At 43.3% G+C, this 24,043-nt stretch overlaps 1 protein-coding gene across 1 annotated transcript in view; it reads right to left on the bottom strand.

Moving 5' to 3' along the window:
- Positions 1 to 22,128, bottom strand: part of LOC111975557 (receptor-type tyrosine-protein phosphatase F-like) — a 172,065-nt gene extending 149,937 nt beyond the window's left edge. The window contains 2 exon segments of the mRNA XM_070447653.1: positions 11,562 to 11,672; positions 21,931 to 22,128. Coding sequence (XP_070303754.1) covers positions 11,562 to 11,672; positions 21,931 to 22,084 — 265 coding nt within the window. The 5' untranslated portion in view covers positions 22,085 to 22,128.
- Between the last annotated feature and the right edge of the window lie 1,915 nt (positions 22,129 to 24,043).

Genomic DNA, 24,043 nt, shown 5'->3' with positions numbered 1-24,043 from the left:
CTGAGACTCTTGATCATCAGTAAGCAGCAGTATGATACTGTCTGAGAATGAGACCTATAAATAACTAACGTTCCCATTTTCATCTCTCTTTGAACAGGAAAGATCCAAGGTTGCAGCAAAACACCGAACCAAATGGCACCCTATCCCTTATATAGTACACTACTTTTAACCAGAGCCCAATGGGTTCTGTTCAAAAGTAGTGCACTATGTAGGGAATAGGGTGCCTTTTGCGATGTAGCCAGAATTTAATTTGGGAAGCGGGAGGAGAACTCTGTAGCAGACCTCTGTTTTGTGTTTGAAGATAAAATAGAGGCAATATTATTCACATCACAACTCTCTTAAAAACAGTGTTTATCATCATGACAAAGAAATGACTTGCTTATTTCCTTACCACAGCAAAATGATGCAGGCAAAGTAGTAATATAGTACTTATTCTAGGGCCCACCAGCCCTGGCTGGCCAGCAGATACATCTCTCCAAACTGGCAGGGGACCAAAATGGTAGTTTTATTCCTCTAATACAAACAGCTCAGTTTTATGTGACTTGAATGCTGCATGGGGTGTGAGGTGAGGTTGCTATTCCTCTTTCACTCCCTCTCTTCCTCTACCCCCCCCCCCCCTGGTGCTACACTAACACAACATAACAAAATCCCTTTTTCATTAAGCCTATGTCTTCTACTGTATTCACCTTACCTTACCTCAGCCCAGGCTCAGATTTTGTACGCACACAGTGCATTCAGAAAGTATTTAGACCCCTTCACCTTTTCCACATTTTGTTATGTTACAGCCTTATTCTAAAATTGATTAAATCCATTTTTTCCCTCATCAATCTACACACAATATCCCATAATGACAAAGCAAAAACTGGTTATTAGAAATTTTTCAAATGTATTAATAATAACAAATGTAAATTCCCTAATTTACATAAGTATTCAGACACTTTGCTATGAGACTAGAAATTGAGCTCAGGTGCATCCTGTTTCCATCCTTTGATCATCCTTGAGATGTTTCTGCAACTTGATTGGAGTCCACCTGTGGTAAATTCAATTGATTGGGTATGATTTGGAAAGGCATACACCTGTCTATATAAGGTCCCACAGTTGACAGTGCATATCAGAGTAAAAATCAAGACATGAGGTCGAAGGAATTGTCCATAGAGCTCCAAGAGAGGATTGTGTTGAGAAACAGATCTGGGGAAGGGTACCAAAATATTTCAGCAGCATTGAAGGTCCCCAAGAACACAGTGACCTCCATCATTCTTAAATTCAAGAAGTTTGGAACCACCAAGACTCTTCCTAGAGTTGGCCACCTGGCCAAACTGAAAAATCGGGGGAGAAGGGCCTTGGTCAGGGAGGTGACTAAGAACCCGATGGTCACTCTGACAGAGCTCCAGAGTTCCTCTCTGGAGATGGGATAACCTTCCAGAAAGGCAACCTTCTCTGCAGCACTCCACCAATCAGGCCTTTACGGTAGAGTGGCCAGATGGAAGCAACTCCTCAGTAAAAGGCACATGACAGTCTGCTTTGCCAAAAGGCACCTAAAGGACTCTCAGACCATGAGAAACAAGATTCTCTGGTCTGATGAAACCAAGGTTGAACTCTTTGGCCTGAATGCCAAGCATCACATCTGGAGGAAACCTGGCATCATCCCTATAGAGAAGCATGGTGGTGGCAGCTTCATGCTGTGGGGATGTTTTTCAGTGGCAGAGACGGGGAGACTAGTCAGGATCGAGGGAAAGATGAATGGAGCAAAGTAAAGAGAAATCCTTGATGAAAACCTGCTCCAGAGCGCTCAGGACCTCAGACTGGGGCAAAGGTTCACCTTCCAACAGGACAACGACCCTAAGCACACAGCCAAGACAAAGCAGGAGTGACTTCGAGACAAGTCTCTGAATGTCTTTCAGTGGCCCAGCCAGAGCCCGGACTTGAACCCGATCTGACAACTTTAGAGAGACCTGAAAATAGCTGTGCAGCAATGCTCCCCATCCAACCTGACAGAGCTTGAGATGTTCTGCAGAGAAGAATGGGAGAAACTCCCCAAATACAGGTGTGCCAAGCTTGTAGTGTCATAACCAAGAAGACTCGAGGCTGTAATCGCTGTCAAAGGTGCTTCCACAAAGTACTGATCAAAGGGTCTGAATATTTATGCAAATGTGATTTTTCATTTTTTAAATATTTTTTATATACATAAGCAAAAATGTAGAATAGCCTGTTTTTGCTTTGTCATTATGGGGTATTGTGAATAGATTGATGAGGGAAAAAAACATTGAATCAATTTTAGAATAAGGCTGTAACGTATCAAAATGTGGAAAGAGTCAAGGGGTCTGAATACTTTCCGAATGCACTGTATGTGTGTGTTCATGCATGGATGTGTGCCATGTGCACAATCTATGTATGCACCAAACCTTACATAAAGTCTGAGTGTGATTTATTCAAGTCACGAAAACACTGAGATTTTGAGATGTGTACATCTATTCCTCTGTAATCAATTTGAGGCCAATGGTCGAGTGACTCACAGCTTTTCAGAGGAAATGCACCAATGTGTTAGATTGGAGTCTGCAAGGTGTCAAAGTGACATGCTGGGCAGCGCAGGGCATAGAAGGAGGAATTAGAGCAAGCCAACATTAGTCACTGTGTACATTATTAGAAGGATGAGGAGGTTGGAGGTTACCCATGGATATGGAAAATGATCACACAATGGTTAGTGTTGATTTGCTGACTGAGTGAGTGACTCAGAAAGGTTATAACAAGGGGTTATCTCGATTATTATTGGCTATGGAGGTGGTGGTACAGGTCAAAGGATAAAGGTCACCAGAAAGTGGTGGAGGAAGAGAACTAATGTCATCCTCCACGCAGTAGAAGGGAGCAGGAGAACGCCGTGGGGTTTAGTCACTGGTTTCACAGGAAGCAGTTTTAGTATCAGAGGAAGTAGTATCAGCAGTAGCAACATGAGAAGCTGGCAGTTATAATGCAGACACACTCTTATCTTCATTGGCATGCCACAGAGAGAGAGGGGGAGAGAAGGAGGGAGGGAAGGAAGGATTTGGGATTGGAAGCAGAGTCCTGATAAAGAAAAGGTAAGGATTTGGAGCTGAGGGCGGTAGGGGGTGGAGGGTGTGGGGGGGTGAAAGCACAATCGTTGTTGCACACACATTTTTGGCACACAGATATTGTCAAGCAAGGCATGCAGCAGCCCAGGCACAAGGCAAACAAAGCATCAAGCACATTACTAGCTAGCTATATAGCAGCTACGATCATGATGCCATGCTTGAGTGATCACACAAAATGGTCATATAATAAACAATTACACAACTATCCCTGTAGTAATTTACAGACCAACTCAAAGTCCTTGTCTAATCGATGTCAGTAAAACTATTCAACTTCAGTTTGCCTGCCTGCGGAGCTACTGCAAGACCACACTGTATTGACTAAAACGGGATTCTACTGACCGCTGTACAACAAGTAAACAAAACAAACAACAACATGAAGAAGTCATCTGGTTACAAGATGAGCTCCAGGTCCAACAAGAGGTTCTCGTCCATTCTTTATACTCTGTGCTGGGATCTAGGAGCATTGGTCTACCAACATCTTACATAGAAGAGAGAACCAACATTTCTCACCAAACAGTCTCTTCAATACTATGGGTTATGGCTTTGGAAACTCTCTGACAGAAACTTTGACATGGAATGCACTTTGACATGGGAATGCATAATGCTCAATTAGATGTGTAACACACAATGCAAGCATTAATGTGTACTGGTATACAGTACAACATATTGTATATCATACATTACATGGACTTTGAATATTTCTCTATTCTGACCAATTGTCTTCTGACAAAGCTACAAGCATGCAGAAAGCTACTTCTGTTATCTGTTTGGAGCAGATAGAATGGAGAGTTGAGATTCCTAGCCAACTGAACTGGGAAAATAATATATTGGCAATGAGAGGAGGCAGAGAAAGAGATTACAGCATCTCCTGCAGCTCCTTCTCTATCAATGAAAGTAACTAAGTAAGTATTTATGAATAATACAAAGGAGAGGAAGGAGTTGGTTATCTATCCAAAATATAGTGCTTTATTAGAGAAAAGGCATTAGACTGTCTGGGATTATTGGGAGGTAAATTGTTAGCACGGATCTCCATTTTGGAAAGTGCCTAGCTGATGTATGAGTTGGCAGGAGGGTCGGGTGGCTGAGACGGTTCTTATCTACCTCCCCTACAGAGAGACAACTCCTCACCTCAGCTTTAAGCTTGAAAAGACAGACTAGAAAAAAAATGGGAAAACACACTGGGTCCTTCAAATAAAGAAACATTTTTTTTAAAGAATAATGATCCTCCTCTCCGCCGTAGTCTCTCCGTCACCCTGTTTTTCTCTGCTCTCACTGTTCTGTGAACTAAATCTGGAAGCCCAAATTGAATACTGATTCCAAAATAAACAATCAAAGCTGATTTAGCCCATTTAAACACTCGAAAACTCTGAAGGCTTTTCCCAGTTAACCAGAATAACACAACACTCTCTCCTAAATAGGTTAAGCGTTCCAGGGTGGTTGGGAAAAAGGAAAATATTGAAATTTGAACTTTTATGTAAATAGTTCTGATCTCTTAAGCTTCATGCAACATTCCTATATGTGTTCAATGACCCCAGGATTAATACCATTAGCCAATGAGAAACCACACGGCTGGTGTCGAAATAATATAAGACCTGACCGTTCTATCACTCAGAGCCCACACGCTCCTCATTTTCAAGATATCATAAACAATGGATATAGCCAAGGCTGCAATGCTTTCTACTGATAGCCTATTGTTACTCCCTAGATGAGAAAGAAATCCACATCCAACCCCTATTCATGATTCAGCATTGAGTGATTATCTTAGATAGGGCAAAGTCAATGTATGATCCTTATGTCTCTGTATTCTCTAAGATTGTATGGTGGAGAGCTATGCTACCAGCTGATGTAGATGGATGAGAGGTAACGGAAGGTGAGTGATGCATTCAGCTAGATTAGTGAGAGCCTGTGGGCAGCAGAGATGTGAGGGCTCAGGCCCCATGAGGTTCTGGCCAAAAGCAGTGCACTATATAGGGACTAGGGTGCCAATTTGGGACACAACCATGGTTGGACGGATGGTGGGATGGAATAGACACACCCCAGGTGAGGTGAGGATCACTTGAGAACACAGACAAGGTCCAGACTTGACAGACTGAAGCTAACAGAGAAGACCCATCCATGCCAGGCATATTCAAAGACATATAACAGTGTAGATGGTTGAGGGTGGAGGCAAGCAGCATAGCAGTGGTATGGTTGAGGGGTAGGGACAAGGTAGGAGATGCACATAGGAGGTTCCGGTTGGTAAAGGCAGGTAGGTTCCTGAGAGGCCCATCAGGCCGGGACGGGCCTTGGCACCCAGCCTGATGCCGTGGGTGCTGCCAGGCTCCAGTCCGCTGACCCTGGGTGCACTGTGGGGTACCGGAGGAGAAGCAGGAAGGTGAAGAGTGAAAAGAAACCAACCTTCTCGTTGATCTGAGAGGATTTGGTGAGGTTTGGATTGTTTTTTGGATGGCGGGGTGCGATGATGATGGAAGGAATAAACATAAAAGAGAAAAAGAAAAAACAAGAAGATAAAAAAGAGGAGGAAGAGGAAGAAGAAGAGGAAGAAGACAAGGAGAAACAAAGAGAGTAAAACAGGCAAATAGTTCCGCTTATCCATAAAAGAGAAAGTGAAGAGAACACTATGGAGACAAAAGCCAGTGCATTGATACACACACCAAAGAACACCATAGCAACATCTCTCATACAGTACATACATGAATATAACACCAACACACCACACACACCACACACACACACAACACACCACAACACACACACACACACACACACACACACACACACACACCACACACACACACACACACACACACACACACACACACACACACACACACACACACACACTCCTCCCTTTTCCTGCTACTCTCATGCCCTTAAGCCCCTCCCTTCCCATCATGTATTAGATGGAATTACAGAGTCAGGGCTACGCTCCAAATGGAACACTAGTTCCTAGAAATCACACTAGTTTTGACCAGAGTCAAAGTAGTGCACTATAAAGGATAAGGGTGCCATTTGGACACAGACAGAGTCTCCCTGGCTGACAAGCAGACTTCATTATGCACACAGAGCTGACAGTGTCCTGCCGGTAGCTAAGTCAGGCCACATTTACTCTGCCCATTGACTCCTTCTTAGAGAGCCACTGGAGGAGCAGAGAGGCTGGGTGTGAATCAAACATCACTGACATCACTGACTCTGAGCTAGTCATACACTCAGAGTCAGAGACTCACACGCAAAATGGCTGCCACAGAGCTATACACTGACCACTGACCACAGACTACTGACCACATGCTATACACTGACCACAGAGCTAACATGACCACAGAGCTAAACCTGACCAAGATAACTGACCACAGAGCTAACACTGACCAAGCTATACAACTGACCACAGAGCTAAAACTGACCACAGAGCTAAACACTGACCACAGAGCTACAACACTGACACAGAGCTATAACTGAAGAGCTAAACACTGACCACAGAGCTAAACATGAACCACAGAGCTAAACTGACCACAGAGTCTAATACACTGACCACAGAGCTATACACTGACCACGCCACAGATCTATCTCCAGCACGCACACACATACACATGCATACACACACACACACACACACACACACACACACACACACACACACACACACCAACACACACCCACACACACACACACACACCACACACATACACAATCCCCCACCACACACACACACATACACAAGCACCACCACACACACACACACACACACACACACACCACACACACACACACACACCACACACACACACCACACACAACACACACACACACACACACACACACACCACACACACACCATACACACGTACACAACTCCCAACAACACACACACACACACACAACCACACACCACACACACCACACACACAAACAACACCACACACCACACACCACACACCACACACACACACGGAAAAAAATCACAGCAAAAAATACACACACAAACAGGTTTCAGAGAAACTCAGAAAACCCATGAAACCTTGAGTGAAACTAAGGCAAACCACATACAGTACATGAGAAGCACACAGACAAATGGTGAGACTTCTTTTTCATAGCAGGATAAGCATTTGGTGAAATGCGCTCCCTTATACAGTCTGGCTATATGATACAAGAACACCCGTGATCAGAAAGAAAAAGCTGAGAGAGGACAGAACGTATACAGAAGGCAAGGACAGTACAGATTTAGAAAGATTGTGATGGGAGAAGGGAAACCTATCGCGGTTTCCTTCGAGGCACACCCAGCGCCGGCAAGCAGGCACGGACGCGGTGCGGGCGCGCGACTGGCCGCACTACGCGGGACCACACTACGCACACAGGTGGACCGGGCCAGCACACAGCATGGCTACACACCAGACACTTACACGCACACAACCACACATGTCGGACCAACTACGGCGCACAGTTCACCCACACACACACAGGGGTGTCTGTCGTGGACACACACGACTGCGGTCATAGCACCAGGGACACCACACACACATACACTGTGTGTGGCGAGGTAGCTGTGAACAGCCAGCAACACACACACACTCTATTTCAGGCATCAGAATGTGCAAAGGAAATGACAACCCTGGTAAAGTAGAGCACACACCTGGAGAGACAGAAGTTAGACCCGTTCAGACAAGAACACATTGTACAGATACAGAAATGAGTAAGAAAACAACACACATGAAAAAGCCTGGTAGTCTTGACCTTAATGACTTCAGTTGTAGGTTTAGTAGAGTGATATTTCAGCACAGAGTATAACGTTTTTTTTCTCTCAAATTATTCAACAATAAAGTAAAAATCCATGGCAACGCATAATGGACTGAGGGATTTCAGTGAAAAATACTCCTATAGAATATGCAGAATTTTTTCACAGTGTAAGGAACACTTAAAAATACTATTTGCGTTCTCAAACGCAATGTCTCTCTCCAGTGTGAGATGTAATCTGCTCTCACACACACATTGCACGCACACATACACATGCACATACTGCAGGATTGTAACATATGCATGTGCGCACGCACACACACACACACACGCACACACACAAGCAACCAATTACACAACCTCTTACTCAGTCACAGGGCATGTGCAGGCTGATTACAGAACACTCATACATATATTAAATGCCATTCATCAAACGGACCAATGCTAAATTTGTATTCTCTGCATCTGCACTCCCTCTGCCATGTGGTCCGAGTTAAGGTATGCGTCCCAAATGAAACCCCCTGGTCAAAAGTAATGCACTATAGAGGGAATAGAGTGTAGGGGATATTTGGGACGTAACCCAGATCAAAAGGGGAGCGCAGCAGGATATAATCTCCTCTATATGTCTTTTATATTAGTTTTTTTTATCACTTCCTTATCACTGAATGGGTCATGTATGTAATCTGGGCAGGTTAGCGTTTGTCGTCATGAATCTTGTTCTGAAGGCAGCTCTGCAGAGTGGTCACTAGCTAGCACAGCCACAAAGTCATACAATTTTAAATCTAACCCTAACCTTAACCACATTGCTAACCCCAATGAACCCTAATGCTTAACCGTAACCTTAAATTAAGACCAAAAAGCTAATTTTTCATGAATTTTTACAATAAATACAATTCTGACTTTGCAGCTGGCCTATTTAAAGGGAAATCGATCAGTTCTGCCTCCAGGACAAGACTCGTGAAAATAAACGTCAACCTGCATAATCTGGAGGAATTCACGAGCCGGGCTGAATGAGGAGGTTTCCAGGGCTATGTACAGTACGATTTCATGTTCTGGAACACTCAATTGTACGGAAACGGTACTGAACGACCAGTTTAAAAACGGGGAGTGATTGGGTTGTGGGTTGGGGAATGTTGTCAGCCTGGCCACTGCCCTTTAAACACGTAACTCATTGCTACAAGACACACCTCACCACACCCACCAAACGGGAGAAAACGTACCTCAAAGTCTGTTCAAGAATTTACAAGGACGTTTTGGGGAAATGTGTCGTTCATTACAAACTGTTCCACAATGCAGCAAACATTCAAGCGAATGGGACACATGTCAGGTTTCCACATCCATAGGATGTTTCCTGTCTGTATGTCGGGGGTCAATCAGGGGACAATTTACCCAGAAGGCATCTGCTGCAATGCAGGGTAGGACTGCTGCTTTTATGCTGTGGTATAGATGTGTCAGAGTAATTACACGTTTTTGGTAGTGAAGTTATCTGAAGAAGTTAGATGGAGGGAACATTATAACATTGACTTAAGAATTATAACTCTGCAAGGAAAACATATTATCCTACTGGAAGCTAGTTAACATTTAATTTGAAGAACAAAGTAATTTATGTGATGCCATGAATTAAGACTTGATTAAGACACTAATTAAGACATATGAAGAAATATTTATGGTATGGAAATGGATAAATGGTAATCTACAACCAATATTGAATGGTCTCAGTAACATAAGGTGTGAATAACTTCATTATTTGTCCTTAAGGAACTTTTTCAATGTGTTTGCAATGAGCACTGTTGAAAACCTATAGGACTGTCAAAAACATGTAAACGCGAGGTCATATGGAATCAACTAGAGTTGAAGCATGGAAGCATGACAAGCTGACATTGGATGGTGGAATAGTGGCTAATTGAATTATTTGCTGCCAAAACTTCCTCTCTAAAATACCATGGAGGTTCAGTTTGATTTGATCAGCCCTGTTCACTTTGTACTAGAAGAACACAGAAGGGCAGTGCACAATTTAGGGAATAGGGTTCCATTTGAGACGCAGCCATAGAATGAATATCTTGTTGATCTGGGAATTTCCTCCTCTCAGGATAACAGTAACCATCCAGGTGTCTATTGACCTTGTTTGTATTCCTTCAAGACTGCACATGTACCACCAGCCTATAATAACTCCCTCCACTTCACCAAGCTTGCGTCCCAAATGGCACCCTATTACCTATATAGAGCACTGCTTTTGACCAGAGCCCTATGAGCACTAGTCAAAAGTAGTCCACTTTATAGGGAATATGGTGGCATTTGGGATGCAACCCAAGACGATGTGGTGAAACCACATCTGACCTCCCATTCACCTCTTAAGAGTCAAAACATCCTGCTTCAACTCCTGTGAGGTGAATGGGGTCAAATACACTAATAACAGGAGACAGTTATTAAAAGTATGCAATCTCCCAGGAGAAAAGAGAATGAAAAACAAATAAAAAATACACCCCCCCCACAGAGAACAGACAAAACATTTATAGAGCAAGAACAGACACAACAGGCACCAACAGGTTAGGCTGAGACTTTCACTGAATGGTTTGCTGGTTCACTGGTTGGTTGACTGGTTTAGTGACTAGTTGACTGGTTAACAGACCAGTTGACTGTTTAACAGACCAGTTGACTGGTTAACAGACCAGTTGACTGGTTAACAGACCAGTTGACTGTTAACAGAACCAGTTGATGTTAACAGACCAAGTTGACTGTTTAACAGACCAGTGGACTGGTGTAACAGACCAGTTGACTGGTTAACAGACCAGTTGACTGGTTAACAGACCAGTTGACTGTTTAACAGACCAGTTTGACTGGTTAACTAGCGTAGCCAGTTGACTGGTTAACAGACCAGTTGACTGGTTAACAGACCAGTTGACTGTTTCAGACCAGTTAAACTGCTTAACAGACCAGTTGACTGGTTAACTAGACCAGTTTGACTGGTTAAACAGACCAAGTGACTGTTTAACAGACCAGTTGACTGTTAACAGACCAGTTGACTGGTTAACAGACCATTGACTGGTTAACAGACCAGTTGACTGTTTAACAGACCAGTTGACTGGTTAACAGACCAGTTGACTGTTTAACAGACCAGTTACTGGTAAACAGTGACCAGTTGACTGTTTTAACAGACCAGTTGACTGTTAACAGACAGTTTTGACTGGTTTAACAGACCAGTTGACTTGGTTACGAGTGCTCTATTATTCCAGTGAAAAGAAGTAGTAGGTTGAATTGTCAGTTTCCAGCCAGTCAGGTATGATTTGAATAGATCCATGTGGAAGAATTTGTATAGCTAAACGGGACTCGCTGTGGAGAAGAATGGGTAAGTTGACCAGCTAGTGTAAGCAGGACCGGACTAGCCACCCCCCCCCCCCCCCCCCCCCCCCCGCTAACCTCCTGCATTTCAACACATTTTGCCATGAAAGAGAAACAGGCCGTTTTATACTGCAATTCTTCACATTGTGCTGTCATATGCTATCTGGGGGGCCCCCGACCCTAGCCCTGCATGCCCGTTTGGTCATCCGGCCCTGAGTGTAAACTAACCCCACTCAACTGTTGTGTAGCTGTGGAGTGGGTTAGTTTACACTAGCCTTTACCACTTGACCAGCGAGCACTGTGGGAAGTGATAGAATAGAACAGACATAGGTGGGTGGATGATGCCCACTGTTAGCAGAGACCTGCTCACCCAGGCAGGGTACTTACCTCTCACGTAGAGATTAGCCGGAGCCGAGTAGCGGGTCCCGGCGCTGTTGACCGCCACACACTCGTACTTGCCCTGGTCGGACTCTTCACTGTTCTCTATCTGGAGAGCTCCTGAAGAGAGAGGACAGACTGTCAAGGCTCAGAGTCCACTCAGACGGATAGAACGGGATACAACGTATGCGTCTCAAATGGCACCCTACTCCCTACACAGTGCACTACTTTTGACCAGAGCCTTATGGGCCTTGGTCAAAAGTAGTGCACTATGTAGGGAACAGGGTGCCATTTGGGACACAAACACACATACTGATGATATGTGTGTTCAGACATATACATGAATTCAAACTCACCCATCCGCACACACACCTGTTTTGCCTAAACAAAAACAGAAATAACCGAGCCGACTTGTCATACATGTACAGTATACTGTATATCAAAACAACCAACGTTTTGACCGCAAGCCCATCCAGCAGACAGATATTCTGTCAACATTGAGACCAAAGCACAGAGGACATGAGGCTTCCTATAAGGGACCTATACTCTGCAGGAATGATGCAGTAGTATTTTCCATGAAATACCCATATGTGGTTATGAACAGGAACTGCAGGTCATCCTGACGTTACAGTAAGTCTGCACAGAGGATAAAAGCAAAGCAAAGAATTCAAAGGTGTACAGTAGTTTAAAGGTTAGGAATTGTACACCTGGTGTCTCATAAACAGAAAACATATTTATCTTCTCACTTTCCAACACTAAAGTCAAATACAGGCCTACGCCATTCTGTGAGTGACGACAATGTCAGTACAGAGAGATGGGAATCACTAAGAGTTCTGCTGTTCTTTAACTCTCTCCTCATCACTCTGTCAAAGCTTCAGCCTTCAGCCTCACAGATGAACTAGTCACAAATCACTAATCAATTCTGCTTTGTTCACCACTGATTAGGTGTTATCACCTGAACTACTGTTGGTGACAGTGAGGACGGGAACCATTTCTCAAACGGTGAGGAAACAACTGAGTCAAAACAGACTAGAAGGTGAAAGGCTCCTTTATTTCTACTATAGTCCTCTTTGGCCCCTGTCCAGAACGGAAGACAAATGAAGCCTTGATCAGCAACACAACTTACCTGATTCCTGCTCACTCAGAGTGATCACAACGGTTGATCATTTTCTCTCATCATTTACCATAACATACATCCCAGTGTATTTTTATTTACACAACAAACAGTTATTCATATACAGTAGATTGTTGATTGGTTTAGACAGACAATATGACTGTGTGTCTGGCGGTTAGGTAGAGTGATGCTGTTGACCATGATGTGACACACATCATGCAGATTGCCATCAGTGATGGGCTGACAGAACATTGATAGAAAAGAAATGGGAGAATATATTTCAGAAGTTAATCCTGAAATGCATCATATGGGATGAGTTTCGTCACACAAGTTCAGAAATAGAAATAAAAAGAGTGGTGTGGTGACATCCATGTGGATCTGGAGTTAGGTGAGATGGAGGGGCGCCCAGATATATCTTCATCCAGCAGCCGCCATGTTTTATGTCAGTCACCAAGGAGATTCTGTCTGAGATGTGTATACTGTTGCTACACATGTCACGTAGACAAACTCATCTACACTCCCACTTGTACACACACAGGCAAACACACACACACACATGCATGCACGCACGCACACATGCACGCACGCACGCACACATGCACGCTCATGACGTCTCACGACAACACACGCACACGCAGCACACACAGCACTACACACACACACACACACACCACACACACGAACACACTAGCAACACACACGAGGCACACACACACACACAACACACACACACCACAAACACACACACCACACACACACACACAACACACACAACACGACACACACCACACACACACACACACACACACATTGTACACGACAAACAACGACACACACATCAGCACACCACACACACACACACACTGAGCCCAACACAGGTAAGCCTTTCTTCCCGCCAAGATATTTCCTTTCCCTATCACAATGCAATTGTGTTAGAATGATAATGAGAGACCTGTTCCATGTACAGTTCTCTATCCAAGGTCTTATCATTCTCTCTTCCGGCGGCTTAACTTCTAGACACTTCTAACACCCTATTCCCTATATACATGTAGTGCACTACTTTTGACAAGGGCCCATAGGGCTCTGGCAGGTAGCCAATGCTCTTAACCGCTAGGCTACCTGTCGCCATAAAAAAAGCTAATCAAGTTGCCTGAGCAGCTTATCGAGCAGCGTATTTTATTCTACCTTGTATAAAATAAGCTAATCAAGCTGCGAGAGGTATATGATGACTTCTCAGTCAAAGAGATGGAACCCTATTTCTTATATAGTGCACTATTGTGACTTCTGAATAGGGCACTATGTAGGAATATGGTGCCATTTGAGATGCAGCCATGAAGATTCTAGGAGCCCCACAACAAAGAGGTTTGAACTCCACTCTCACTCTGCCCTTGGAGGGCTTACAGGGAAGTTGAACCTTTAATGATGCAGTCTACTACCTATTCGTTCACCCTGTCTCTGAGTACAGCCTCTCAGGACAGTGCTCAGACAGGGGTCAGCATTGATCACCTCTACAACACTTAACTGACTACTAATCACATTAGGTGTCAATCCCACCATACGCTGGGTATGCAAATAGAGTCATTTCAGCCTCATCGCGGGGAGTCTAGGAATATAAAACCTGAAAGAGTGGCCAAGAGATCACCACCTAAACATGGGATAGAGCTGCCATTCAAAATATGAATCATATGTTTTGGAAATCTACACTTTAAGCAGGTCCCTCATTTTCTTTCTACAACGTTAACAATTTTCTTAGGTGAATAATAAGACGGGCTTAATTTGAATGGGATGTCTAGTAAGGATTTAGAATATTCTTTCTTTGATGTTTGTGTTTTTTAGAGGCGCTATAGACCAGACAGACTTAGAAAGGGTCATGCGCTGAATCAGAGAAGGAGTCCAGCCCAAGAGAGCGAGAAGGACAGAGAACTGGAGATGGGGACATTGTGAGGTGAATGGAGGAGGAAAAGGAGGAGGAGAACGAGGAGGAGGACAGGAAGGATGACATGAGTGGACATTTTTTCTGTACCCGGCATTCTTACCTCTGATTGGTGTCACTGGTGGGTCATTTGAATGCAAATAAGATTAGAGAGAAGCATTAGTACAAAGATGAGAGACAGAGAGAGAGGAGAGAGAGAGAGAGAGGAGAGGAGGAGAGAGAGAGAGAGAGAGAGAGAGAGAGAGAGAGAGAGAGAGAGAGAGAGAGAGAGAGAGAGAGAGAGAGGAGAGAGAGAGAGAGAGAGAGACAGTGAGAGACAGTGAGAGAGAGAGAGGAGAGAGAGAGAGAGAGAAAAAGATAGAAAGAAAGAGAGAAAGAAGAGAAGAAAAAGCAGAGTGAAGAAGAGCCTGATTATTGCGTTCCAGTAGTTATTTCTCCTCAACATGTTAGAAAAATAATAATAAAATCACATTTTTAATTTCTGGATATAACACTACTGTTATGTGTTTCTGTTTATGTGTTCTGTTATGTATTATGTTATGTGTTCTGTTATGTGTTCTGTTATGTATTATGTTATGTATTATGTTATGTATTATGGTATGTGTTCTGTTATGTGTTCTGTTATGTATTATGTTATGTGTTCTGTTATGTATTCTGTTATGTATTATGTTATGTGTTCTGTTATGTGTTCTGTTATTTGTTATGAAATGTATTATGTTATATATTATGGTATGTGTTCTGTTATGTATTATGTTATGTATTATGTTATGTGTTCTCTTATGTATTATGTTATGTGTTCTGTTATGTATTATGTTATGTGTTCTGTTATGTNTTCTGTTATGTATTATGTTATGTATTATGTTATGTGTTCTCTTATGTATTATGTTATGTGTTCTGTTATGTATTATGTTATGTGTTCTGTTATGTATTATGTTATGTTTTATGTTACGTATTATGTTATGTGTTCTGTTATGTGTTCTGTTATGTGTTCTGTTATGTATTATGTTATGTGTTCTGTTATGTATTATGTTATGTGTTCTGTTATGTATTATGTTATGTGTTCTGTTATGTGGTGTGAGTGTACCAGAGTGGCAACTGACTAAGTAGGTTTTCTGTAACCAACACCTATTTCATACAGAGCTATTGTTCCGAATGCCTATTATCTTAATACATGTGACTACTTTTTCTCTGAACTTGCCTGTTTATACAACACACCTGGAGGCTATGTGTTTTAGATGTAGGTGTGCTATAATCCTGACTCTTAATGTTGTGTTTGTCGGGCTATTTGTTTCCTTCCCATGATTGTTTGTGCTATACACCTGGCTATTTGTGCTACTGAGCTGTCAGTCTGCTATGATCACAAAGCTACTTATTCTCTCCACCTGCTTGTTTGTGTTAACACCTGGTCATCACCATCAGTCCTGAATGGTCTGACCCTCAATGGGTCTGTTTCTGACTGGTACCTTAAGCATTCTGATCATCTCTAGAGACTACGTCTAGACAATCTAACTGATCTGGGGTGTTCAACTTCCTGTTGTAATGAGGCTAACAGAAACACAGGTTACATACAGCATCTGATGCAATACTAAGAAACCTGTGCCCTGAATACAGTAGGCTAACTTATGATATTGCTGCTTATTAGCATACCAATTAATTCTAATATGTCTCAACTAGTTATTTCAGTTACAATACATGTTTAACTATGTGTATCGAATGGCCCATGTAAAATACATGTTTATGAGTTATTATATGTTGTGCACCACCACCTAACTAGCTGCATATCTTGCCTTACAAATAATTGGTTGCATTCAGTGATTCATATTCCTGTAGTTGTTAGTACGGGGTCATTTGGGCATATCTAGTCATATGCGACAAATGTTGGAGGGGTCGGTTTGGTTACTATACAGATACACATGATCTGGATAATGACTCAAAACCACTATCCACACATTAAACAGGAGCATACAGGTGGAGGAGAGGTTGAGAGGACGGAAAGACCCCTAAAAGCTGTGTGTCCCATGTTGATGAGGTCATCAGCAGCTTAAAGATGACTGGGTCTACGCTGAGACCTGCCAGGACAGACATACAGCCTCCATGGACTGAGCTAAGGTTGGTTTTAGTTCCGTATGGATATCACAGGCTTTGTCCATGGCCGATTTCAGAGCAGAATATTCTAGGCAAATTGTGAAAAATAATAGAGCTTTATTATGTTTTCGCAATGTCCTGGATACAGTAGACAGGTATTCATTTTCCTATATGTTGGAGAAATACATTGGGATTAATGCACAGAAATAGGTTGTTACCTTGGATTTAAGCAGTCCATGCTCTGCCTTCGCAAGGACATAATACTACTGTATATATTTAACACATTTTATCATGTCGTCATTAACCATATACATATTCATAATAATTAAAGGGTGGCATATTAAACTCAGCTAATTATGTTACTGCTATAACAGGCTTCAGTGGAGAGAATCACCAATCACCTGGGTTGTGTCCCAGATGGCACTCTGACCAGTGGCATATGGGCCCGGGAAAAAAGTAGTGCACTATATAGGGAATAGGGTAGTGCTGAGTGATTAAGCAAAATGTCAGATATTTTTTGTTTCTAAACAACTAATTGTCTGGTTCAACTTCGAATTCCATTTCGTTCCATTTTTTTCCTTTGAGCTCAATGCTCATATTGCGTAGTTTCTCTAGAGATAAATCAGATCAAGCCCGAATTGTGTAGTAGGGAGTTGTAGTCTCCAACAGGCCATTATTTGGCAAAGATTAGCGCAGAAATTGTGGTAATTAACTTTGCGCGCCTACTTGTCCGGTCTGTGTGTTCCTTTTTTATGCCTGCTATGTTAGATTAATGTGGGGCAGTCACAGAGAGAGAAGAGACAGAAGAATGTACAATCAAGAGGGATAGAGAGCAGTTGCTTCCTGATATATCGCTGCCTGAAAATACATGAGCTAAGTGATTGATAGTTGGTATTCAGTAGTCATAAAAGTTTGCCTTATTTACTTTGAAGAACTACTAAAATAGTGATTTTGTCAGACCGTATAGAGATGAGATGATGACTTGAATGAAATAATAAAGTCATCAAATTAAACAAATGAAATTTACACAACTGAAATATTTTATATTTTATAAATATTTAACTTCTCTAGGATAGGGGGCAGCATTTTCACGTTTGGATGAAAAGCATACCCAAATTCAACTGCCATTTACTCATCCCCAGAAGATAAGATATGCATATTATTAGTAGATTTGGATAGAAAACACTCTGAAGTTTCTAAAATTGTTTGAACCATGTCTGTGAGTATAACAGAACTTATTTAGCAGGCGAAACCCAGAGGACAAACCATTCAGATTTTTTTTTTTTTAGGTCACTCTCTTTTCAATGGCTTTTCCAGATTTCTAAGGGACCTTCTTGCAGTTCCTACCGCTTCCACTGGATGTCAACAGTCTTTAGAAATTGGTTGAGGCTTTTTCCTTTGTGTAATGAAGAAGTACGGCCATCCAGAACGAGGATAACTTGAAGTGTACTGTTAGGTAGAGGTGCGTGACCAGAAAGCTAGCTACAGTTTGTTTTCCTCCTGTATTGAACACAGATCATCCCGTCTTCAATTTTATCGATTATTTACGTTAAAAAATACCTAAAGTTGTATTACAAAAGTAGTTTGAATGTTGGCTAAGTTTACAGGTAACCTTTGAGATATTTTGTAGTCACGTTGCACAAGTTGGAACCAGTGTTTTTCTGGATCAAAATGCGCCAAATAAATGGACATTTTGGATATATATCGACGGAATTAATCGAACAAAAGGACCATTTGTGATGTTTATGGGACATAATGGAGTGCCAACAACAGAAGCTCGTCAAAGGTAAGGCATGAATTATATTTTTATTTCTGCGTTTTGTGTCGCGCCTGCAGGGTTGAAATATGCTTCTCTTCTTTGTTAACTATAGTGCTATCCTCAGATAATAGCATTGTTTTCTTTCGCCAAAAGACCTATTTGAAAACTGACATGTTGGCTGGATTCACAACGAGTGTAGCTTTAATTTGGTGTATTGCATGTTTGATTTCATGAAAGTTAGATTTTTATAGTAATTTATTTGAATTTGGTGCTCTGCATTTTTACTGGCTTTTGGCCAAGTGGGACGTTAGCGTCCCCATATCCCAGAGAGGTTAATAGAGGGGAGATAGAACTCTGAGCTCCATTAAGGACTCAGCTTGGTAGAGGGGGATAGAGCTCTGAGCTCCATTAAGGACTCAGCCTTATTAGATGGGGGATAGAGCTCTGAACTCCATTAAGGACTCAGCCTTGGTAGAGGGGGGATAGAGCTCTGAGCTCCATTAGGGACTCGGCCTTAGTAGTTGGGGGATAGAGCTCTGAGCTCCATTAAGGACTCAGCCTTAGTAGAGGGGGGATATAGCTCTGAACTCCATCAAGGACTCAGCCTTGGTAGAGGGGGGATAGAGCTCTGCGCTCCATTAAGGACTCAGCCTTAGTAGATTGGGGATAAAGCTCTGCGCTCCAATTGGGACTCAGTCTTAGTAGAGGGGAGATGGAGCTCTGAGCTCCATTTAGAACTCAGCCTTAGTAGAGGGGGGATAGAGCTCTGAGCTACATTCAGGACTCAGCCTTAGTAGAGGGGGGATAGAGCTCTGAGCTCCATTTGGGACTCACCCTTAGTAGAGGGGAGATGGAGCTCTGAGCTCCATTTAGGACTCAGCCTTAGTAGAGGGGGGATAGAGCTCTGAGCTCCATTTACGGCTCAGCCTTAGTAGAGGGGGGATAGAGCTCTAAGCTCCATTTAGGACTCAGCCTTAGTAGATTCGGGATAGAGCTCTGAGCTCCATTTAGGACTCAGCCTTAGTAGAGAGGGGATAAAGCTATGCGCTCTATTTAGGACTCAGCCTTAGTAGATGGGGATAGAGCTTTGAGCTCCATTAAGGACTCAGCCTTAGTAGAGGGGGATAGAGCTCTGAGCTCCATTAAGGACTCAGCCTTAGTAGTGGGGGATAGAGCTCTGAGCTACATTAAGGACTCAGCCTTGGTAGAGGGGGATAGAGCTCTGAGCTCCATTAAGGACTCAGCCTTAGTAGTTGGGGTATAGAGTTCTGAGCTCCATTAAGGACTCAGCCTTAGTAGAGGGGAGATAGAGCTCTGAGCTACATTAAGGACTCAGCCTTTGTAGAGGGGGGATTGAGCTCTGAGCTCCATTAAGGAATCAGCCTTGGTAGACGGGGGATAGAGCTCTGAGCTCCATTAAGGACTCAGCCTTAGTAGAGGGGGGATAGAGCTCTGAGCTCCATTAAGGACTCAGCGTTGGTAGACGGGGATAGAGTTATGAGCTCCATTAAGGACTCAGCCTTAGTAGAGGGGGGATAGAGCTCTGAGCTCCATTAAGGACTCAGCGTTGGTAGAGGGGGATAGAGCTCTGAGCTCCATTAAGGACTCAGCATTGGTAGAGGGGGGATAGAGCTCTGAGCTCCATTAAGGACACAGCCTCAGTAGAGGGGGGATTGAGCTCTGAGCTCCATTAAGGACACAGCCTCAGTAGAGGGGGGATTGAGCTCTGAGCTCCATTAAGGACACAGCCTCAGTAGAGGGGGGATTGAGCTCTGAGCTCCATTAAGGACACAGCCTCAGTAGAGGGGGGATTGAGCTCTGAGCTCCATTAAGGACACAGCCTCAGTAGAGGGGGGCATTGAGCTCCATTCCATACAAAGGACACAGACTGTCTTTCATTTGCCAGCAGTGCAAAGGTCTCAAATTGAAATATGGAGCTATTAGCATTCCTTGATGGATAAAGGTCCTGTAATAGGGATACTAATTTATGAGCAAATGTAATCTCACTAGCGCATAATGAATTGTATTGGAACAAATAAATTGCTTGAATGTCAAGTTGATGGCATGGCACTAGTGCAGCTGTATTTTACTGGGTTCCTCTGACAGACAATTAACCAACGGCAGCACTTAAAAAAACGAACAGACAAAATACATATGCCCATCTGTGTTTGACTGCAGTGGGACTATGGATGTTTCCCAAATAGCACCCTATCCCTATATAGTGGAGCAAAGGGCTCTGGTCAGAATTAGTGCAGTATAAAAGGAATAGGGTGCCATCTGGCTGTCAGGCTATGTGTGAGGAGAAAGGCAAGCCAGCGCTATGAACCAAATTGAACCAAATTGTAGTGCTGTCATGTTAATAATGTATGGTGGGAGGATCTGTCCTTCACCGGAGGCCCTGCAACTGAGGCCTGCAACTGAGGCCCTGCAACTGAGGCCCTGCAACTGAGGCCTGCAACGGAGGCCCTGCAACTGAGGCCTGCAACGGAGGCCCTGCAACTGAGGCCTGCCTGGGAAAATCCTCCAGCTTCCACAGGCTTCAAAGCTACATATAGATTGTGTCCCAAATTGCATCCTATTTCCTTTATAGTGTACTACTTTTGACCAGAGCCCTATAATGCACTATAAGGAATAGGGTGTCATTTGCAACACACACCAGAGATATCCTATAGCCTGTCTCTCAGCCTTTCCTTTCTCTGTGTCTCTGTTCAGAGGGGAAGCCTCTAGTTTCTACATTATATTCTATTCTGCCAGGGGTTCAAGAGTTGAAGCCTAGCTGGAACGCTTTTGGAGGTTGCACTGGGGCTAAGGGTTTAGGGAGTAGGGACCTAGACTCCAACATTTTCATAAACTGTTCTGCCTGTAGGGAGGCCTATGGCACATTGATATGCAAGTTCACAGCTTGGCAGCCACATTATTGGCTAAAGGTACTGTTGGAATAACTGTTGGCCCTGAAATGTTTTCCCTCAAAAGTGACTGTAGAAAAGGGAATAGGCCAATCACTGCAGGTATGCTGTGCACAGCTGGACAGCCTTGTTGTGGCTCCTTTTACTAAATAAGGTGATAGAGGATGGACAAATGGTTTGCTCTGAGCAGTTGTCATTGGTGCTTGGATCCAGGCCACCTTTCTGAGTTGTTATGAGCCTGCTAGTTGGTTATAATGTTAAGATGAATGGCTGCCTGCACCTATTGTTGTAGGCACCATAGGCACAGAACACAGCAGTATTCCCTCTGAGGAGCCGCTGAGGTAATTACGGAGCTTAATTCAGTAAAATGTAATAGAAAACACTTATTGACATCTTTAAAGCTGGAATCCTTAGCGGTGAAACTGCCACGTCCATTTGTGATATTACAACAACAAATACGTTACTACAAACAACGACCACTGTTTATTCCCCTCGGACATCATTGCACGCGTGGCAGAACAGCAGAATTTGAACTGCAATTTTTTAGCACAGTATGTGTTGACCGTGCAGAGACTCTGTACCTGAGCGGAGCTGTTTGATTCGCCCGTTGCTGCTGTTGATATCTACAGGGAGGAAGTCTTTGAACCAGGAGATCTCTGGGTCAGGGTTGCCACTGGCAGCACACAGCATGGTGGCTGTCCTGGTCTTCTCCACCACCTTCAGCTGGGGACCCATGTCTATGGTGGGGAACCCATGAGGGATCTGGTCCTCTGGAAAGACAGAGAAAGAGTTGTGATGAGTATATATATGATATAAAAAGATGTACAATCTTCATTTGATCACCCTCTTGTTGCAGGAAATGCATACTTGTAGTGTATTCGTAGTTTAAAAAGGCTTCTAAAGTTTGTAATATTCACTTTAAAATTCAGATTTGATATGCCCTAACAAACAATTTATCAACCCTTACAAAAATGTCCATTCATGATAATCCATACAATAATTCACATTGCCTGTTGCTGCAGGATTACTTTCCTGCTGTGAGAAACTGGTCGAATTAAGATCCTACACCTGTATTCTACAATGCCTATGGTATGAAAAGGTTGAGAAATACTGAGCTAATGCACCAGTACTGCACCAGTAATGCCAGTAATGCACCAGTAATGCACGCCCGCGCACGCACGCACGCACGCACGCAACACACACAACACGACAACAACAAAGCACACACACACACACACACACACACACACACACACACACACACACAGCCTGTGACTCCTTCCATCACATCTTGAGATATGAGACCACACTGGCAGTCAGGGTCTGTGCTCTCCTTGTTGATTGGCCTGTGCATCCCACAACCTTGAGCTGCGATGAGGTGGTCACCTTTAAAACGCTGTGAAATCCAGCCCTAATGTAAATATCGCTAGGCCAAGGCGGGACTAATCCACCTACGGAATTTCTCGTCATGGATCTGTGGAGAGTGTGAGACGCAATTTCACTCAGGCCGAATTGCATTCAGATAGAGAGGGCCCTGCCTGCCCTGCTCCGGCTATCTGCAGGGGTAAGTGTGGTCAAAAGCCAGACTGCCAAATTACGGATGAAAATGTAATCAAATCAATGCCTGAAATCCCATTCCATGCTTCCCTTCTTTTCCATCGTGTGTGGAAAGGGGAAAGATACCCCATCTCCAGGTGCTCTAGAAAGCAAGGAAATACATTGGAAGGACCTTGAAATAATTGATCCCAGAAAACTAGTGAAGATAGGACCAGAATCTGTACCAGGCTTGATGTTTTTATCTAAACCTGTTTGATTTGCCTGTTGCTGCTGTTGAAATAAAAACGTTGCTTGTTCAGAAACAGTATTGTCTATTGATTCCTGTCCCTTTGCCAAGTCTGGTTCTCTGTGTCACAGGTACAGTAATGAACGGTCTTCAACGGGACAAGCTAGAGTACATTAGAGAACAACACTTGCTGGATCAGTGACACTGCAAAAGACATCTGCGACCGCGACGGACAGCAGCCAAGCCTGTATCGATGAGTAAGGTGATGTGACAACACTACCTACGTCCCAAATCGCACCCTATTCCCTATAGTGCAGTATAGGCCCTGGTCAAAAGTAGTGCACTATAAAGGGAAAATGGTACCATTAGGGACGCAGCCCACTACGTGTCGTTAGCCTTGTCTGACAGTAACCTGACAACGTGAGAGATGGAGACATTTGTGATTCTGTCAATGACAGGTACTACAGAGGAGAGAGTCACCCTTACAGAAAAACCATATGAATTTCACATTTAAACATGCCAAATGTGATCTTATGTGAAGCTAATGTGATAACATGTGACAACATGTAAAGCAACATATGATAACATGAAACTAAATATGAAAATGTGATGGCATGTGAAGTGTTCCAGTGTTTTTTCTTATGGGCAACATCAGGGAGTGTAGAAGGGTCATTTATTAGGAGAAGGGTGTCTATTGGTACAGAAACACAATCATTCTCTCTGGCACCAGGAGGAGACAGAGGATGTGTACTATAAAGGGAATATGGTTTCTTTAGGATGCATCCAGACTTGTTGATATTCACTGTGACCAAAAGCATCACACTCACACATACAGTGAAGTGCAGATATCCTTGTGCAGTACTAGTGACATAACCAACATCGAGACAATCTATTCAGGATTAGATGTTTAA

Source organism: Salvelinus sp. IW2-2015, linkage group LG16 (genome assembly GCF_002910315.2).
Source record: "Salvelinus sp. IW2-2015 linkage group LG16, ASM291031v2, whole genome shotgun sequence".
NCBI lineage: Eukaryota > Metazoa > Chordata > Actinopteri > Salmoniformes > Salmonidae > Salvelinus > Salvelinus sp. IW2-2015.
The sequence above is the reverse complement of the archived record's forward strand: the minus strand, read 5'-3'. Positions and strand labels throughout refer to the sequence as shown.